The sequence below is a fragment of the Sceloporus undulatus genome, chromosome 6 (genome assembly GCF_019175285.1).
Source record: "Sceloporus undulatus isolate JIND9_A2432 ecotype Alabama chromosome 6, SceUnd_v1.1, whole genome shotgun sequence".
Classification (NCBI taxonomy): Eukaryota; Metazoa; Chordata; class Lepidosauria; order Squamata; family Phrynosomatidae; genus Sceloporus; species Sceloporus undulatus.
This window is the reverse complement of record NC_056527.1, coordinates 160,658,202-160,663,140: the sequence shown is the minus strand read 5'-3', so window position 1 is coordinate 160,663,140 and position 4,939 is coordinate 160,658,202. Positions and strand designations below refer to the sequence as shown.

The 4,939-nt window shown below is 42.7% G+C and overlaps 2 protein-coding genes across 3 annotated transcripts in view; both read right to left on the bottom strand.

Moving 5' to 3' along the window:
- Nucleotides 1–2,530: 2,530 nt before the first annotated feature.
- Nucleotides 2,531–4,290, bottom strand: LOC121934034 (chromodomain-helicase-DNA-binding protein 2-like; the record flags this gene model as incomplete). The annotated part of the gene is made up of 3 exons (XM_042474009.1): nt 2,531–2,728; nt 3,955–4,105; nt 4,211–4,290. Coding segments are annotated over 3 exons (429 nt in total), but the record flags the coding sequence as incomplete, so codon positions are not given.
- The window catches only part of LOC121932939 (chromodomain-helicase-DNA-binding protein 2-like), a 2,910-nt gene continuing 2,197 nt past the window's right edge, over nt 4,227–4,939 (bottom strand). For both annotated transcript variants that reach the window (XM_042472065.1, XM_042472064.1), the window contains exon 5: nt 4,227–4,347. In XM_042472065.1, coding sequence (XP_042327999.1) covers nt 4,292–4,347 — 56 coding nt within the window. In that variant the 3' untranslated portion in view covers nt 4,227–4,291. The remainder of the gene's footprint in view (nt 4,348–4,939) is intronic.

Here is a 4,939-nt window from a genome sequence, read left to right as displayed (position 1 = left end):
AAGGAGACTAAGGCCTGTTACAGACTGCCAAAATAAAGCTGCTTCGGGTCTCTTTGGAGGTATGCTGTTTAAATGATGCATGCATCCTAAGAATCTGGAAGCTGCACCAAAACTGCACTCCAGTGCTTAGGATTGGATTGTGGCTTTGGCACAACCTCCGGACTCTTAGGACCCATGCATCATTTAAATAGCATACTTCCAAAGAGACCCGAAGCAGCTTTATTTTGGCAGTCTGTAACAGGCCAATCTAAACATTAGGAGGAACTGATGAGGTAGACTACCCCAGGAAGTAATGGGCTTTTCTTATGTTGGTGTTGTATTATGTTTATGTTGTATTTAAGCAGAGGCTTGTGCAATGGTTCCAGCATTGGTTTACAACTCAGGAGATGATTTAAATTCCCCACTTAGCCATGGAAACAGACTGGGTGATCTTTGGGCAAGTCATACACTCTCAGCTCAGAAAACCCATTATAGGATCACCTTAATGAACTTGAAGACACACAACAACAACAGCAGCAGCAGCAGCAGCAGCAGCATAGATGGCCATCTCTCAGTTGTATTCTGCATTGAACAGGAGGGCTACAGACTTTCCAATGATTCTGTCAAATGTACAGAAAATTTTACCAATGGCTATAGTTCATATATTAGTTACATTTCCTCCAGTGATCTCAAGGTGACATATATAAGCCTCCTCTTCACAGCAGCTGTGAGGAGGTCACACTGAGGGTGTGTGACTGGCCCAAAGTCATCCAGTAGATTTCACAGCTTACTAAGGATTTGAATGTGTATTTCCCAAGTCCAGCACCCTAACCACTACATCACACTGATGTCCTTATCATTCTGAGGTAACACATTAAAGATCAGATACTGGAGGACAACAACAGGGGGGAGCAGTTACCTTCATACCTTGGTGATCTGATTAGAAGCACATGGTGCTGCTTTATACAAATCCCAAACTACTGGTGCGCCTAGGTTGGTACTATGGACTCAGGAACCTAATGCTGAACTACGATTTGTATCAGACTCAAGCAGGACAGCCAAATGACAAGGATTATGGAAGGCCACATCTCGAACACCACAACCCCAGTCTATACCGACTCCAAGGGATCAGCAAGTGGTTTCTCCCAGAACTACCTGGTAAATGTCATGGAATTAGAGTTGCCAAACTGGAAATGGTCCCCATATCTTTACTAGTTCTGTAGAAGAGGAATTGCTTCACCAAGAGTTGCTGAGAATCACATAGCTCAAAGCAACCTCAAAGACCATCAAGTCCAATCCCCTGCCATATAAGAAGACACAATCAAAGAACACCCAACAGATGGCCATCCACCCTCTGTTTAAAAACACCTCCAAAGAAGGAGACCCCACCACCTTCCAAGGCAGCGTGCTCCACTGTCAAACAGCTCTTACCATCAAGAAAATCTTCCTAATGTTAAGGAAGAATGCATGACAAAGGTGTTATAATCCATGGTTCAATTTGCAAGCACGTATTCCTTCGTTCTGCTAAAAGCTGCCAAGGAACATCTTTTAAACAAATCAAGCAATGATGTAGGAATAACAAGATCCATTGGCAACAGCTGGCCGGCCCATGTAGGAGATTGGCTGGGAGGCCTTTGCAACACTCCTTCGGTTGGCTCCAATGGACCTGCCCCTCTCACCTTCTCAGTATGAGTGTTGTACCCCAGAACCCACCAAGATGCCATCCACCAGCTGTTTTCCATGGCCAGCCTTCTGCCAGAATCTTAGCTCCTGGGGCCTTTTACTAACTGGGACAGGAGAGACAGTGATGATGGGATTTATGAGGTTTGCTTTACTTTGACCTCTCTCTTCTGACAATTTGTCCAAGTGCAGAGGAGAGACTTCATTCCCATGGAAAAGATGCTCGCTTAAGGAGGGAAATGGGACCAGATGTAATCCTGTTTCATAAAGTGCCTCACCACATTTGCAAAGTTACATCTGACACTATGGAAACCAGGAGCTTCAATTTGATACTAACGTCTTTAAAGCCCTAAATGGCTTGGGACTTCCATACTTGAAGAAGTGCTTCCCATGTACCCATTTGCCTGAGGACCAAAGTGTTTTGGAGGGGACCTCCTCTATGGGAGCTGTACATAATGGGAAGATGTGAGAGACAGCCTTTTCCTCTGGGATTCCTTAAGGCCCAATTGGCACTGACATTTATTTTATTGAATGCCAAGTAAAAAATGCCTCTTTGTTAATCCTTTAAGGGGCCATGGATTAATTTCACATTTCTGCAGTGTTTGGTTTCAAATTGATTAACAGTCTGTAGGATCTTCTATTTTAATTTGCCATATTTTTCAATATGGTTTTAGCCTCTTTAAACACTGTTGTTTTAATTTGCAAAGAGAGCTCATGGCACCTTTGAGACTAACTGAGCAAAGAAGTTGTGGAATAAACATTTGTATACTGGGTCTTCTTCCTCAGATGCACGGAGTGACCTAAGGTTCTTCCAGGGCACCCCTTCACTCGATGCATCTGCAGAAGGAGATCAGTTCGACAAAACCTGATGCTACAATTTCTTTCGAAAGCACAAGACCTGGTCCAGCACCCTTGGCTTTTCCAGTGGCTTTTTGGCACACTGACCTCTTTTTTCTCTTGCACACTCTGTTTTTCCTCCTTCTTCTTTTTGGACCAAATACAGCAGGTAATGCACCCGATCTTGGAGCTGCTTCCCTTGTGGCTTTTTGTCTGTCTCAGCTGGCAAGATCTTTGGATGGGAAATAAAAACAAAAACAAATAAAATCCCGCACCTTTTTAAAAAAATCCCCTACCAAAGCATGGCAAGGAATAGTCAGAAGGCGAGATCTGAAACTGATGTGGACATTATTTCTGGGAGAAGTTGTACGTAACATATTTATTTCCACATGGTCATTATGATTTCTGGTTGTTTTGTGCAATAGATTTGTGATTGCTCTATCTTTTTTCCCTCTCGTTGTATAATAAATATAATATATGAAAATCAACAATGAAAAGTAACAGCTTATTTTGTAAGGAACTCACTTGCTATATTATATAGTTTCCAGTCAAAAAATGATGTGTAAATAAACCTGACCTCTCTTGTAAAATTCATTGCATGTTTCTCAATACAGACAAAGGCCTGTGTCCCGTTGTGTCTAAACCCCTAGTGGCTTCCATCCTAGTGGGACAGTGAATCCATATTGATTTTAACTTGACTATCCAAGGCATGGATTTAGTGGGAAGAAGAGAGTTTGGAGCCGATTTAAACGCTCCCCTGACTCAGAAACCACCACTCACCCAGAATACTTATAAATTAAATAGCATCCCCATTGAACTCAATAGACATAGGACTACAGATTTAGGCTCTGAGGTTGGTCACAAAGACAATGCAGCCAGTTGCCCAGACTACATGGATCATGAACTGAAATTTGCTCCAGGCTAGACTGGAAACTTTGTTTTGGGCGAGAGAGGGCCACCAAAATGAAATTTTAGATCTTTGTGAAGCAAAATCTCACTGCTAGTACCAATTGCTGTACTTGCAGCAGAATTGGGGAGACAGAAAAGTCCCTGGGGAGTGTGAGGTATAGCTAGTCTGTGCACCAGCTGCCCCCAGAAAAAAAAGCAGCACAAGAGATCCAAAACTATCAAAGTCAAAGCTGCTTGGACTCTCTCACCTCCGATTATCGTATTCCATTTTTCTGCCTCCACTTTTCCAAGCCTTTTCTATGCAGTGCAGTTAAAAGCAAAATAGGTTGCTGATCCAACTGCACAACTGAAGTCCAGTTTCCCCAGGGAAGTCTCCACATCAAGGTCTCAGTTTTGCATGATTACTACATCATTGCTGCCCTGGCTTCCTTTATTTAAGGGTGCATTCTTGGTGGGGAGGAATAACTCACTGTCTTGAAAGACAGCCAAATGCCTGGCCGCTGCCCAAATCTAAAACACTACTGCAAGTGCATGAGGCTACTTCTCTACCTTGTTGGTCAGTTTGAGCTCTGGGTCAGATTTGATGAGCTCCCAATTCTCATAGCCATGCTTGTAAGTTCCCAGAAGTAAATGTGAGTCGTCCTCCAGGCCCCATTCGACATCAAAATTGGCTGCTTTGGGTTGGCAGGTCAGACAAAACCTGTACATTTGACCAAAGGGTAGAAAGATGAGGTTTGCCTCTCTTCCAATATGCAGCTCTTTTCCTAAGGCCAAGAAACCATTGGATAAAGTCTCCCAAACTTACTTGGCTCTCTCCTCTGGGTCACTAGGAATTGTCTGCTGTAGCATCTCCATCTCTTCTTTATATTGGCTAATGGCTTTGCATTCACTTTACACCACCGATCTTAATAAAGGCACCTTTTGGCTTTCCTGGTCCTTTGTCTGAAGAACTTTAAAAAACAGTCTAAGAATGGTGTAACAAATAAATACGTTTATAGCTTAGTAAAAGTAAATGAAACTCTTGATATAAGATATATCAGGTAGAACTCTCTTTATGTGTGTAAACTTTTAACAGGTTTCCTAGGGTCAAGTAGATGGCAATTTTTTTGGTTTGTTTTGTTTTTTGCAACCACTCTTCTTGAAATTTGCTGTCATTTGCTGCTTTTGGGCAAATCATAGCCCCATATAGCCCTCCTGAGCTCAGTGCAGCCCTACATCCACATAAAAACGGAAGCTGCCCTTCCCCAGAGGTTTCTGGAGACCACAATTTGCCATTTTTACTTCCTTCCCAAAATTTTAGGGTGGCAGAGGAGCGTTTGGGGTCTGCAACCCTCCATGGTCTACAGAAGAGCATCCTCAGGCATTGTGCACCCTGGTTTAGCAGAAATGGTGTAAATTGTGAAAACACAGGTATGTATTTTGCATAATTTCTGCCATTTGAAGAATTCCAACTTAGCTGCCACAGAAACATCATGTGGAACCTCAAAGCTCATCAAGGAAACCAACCTGGAAATAAAAAAGGTATTGAAGAAGT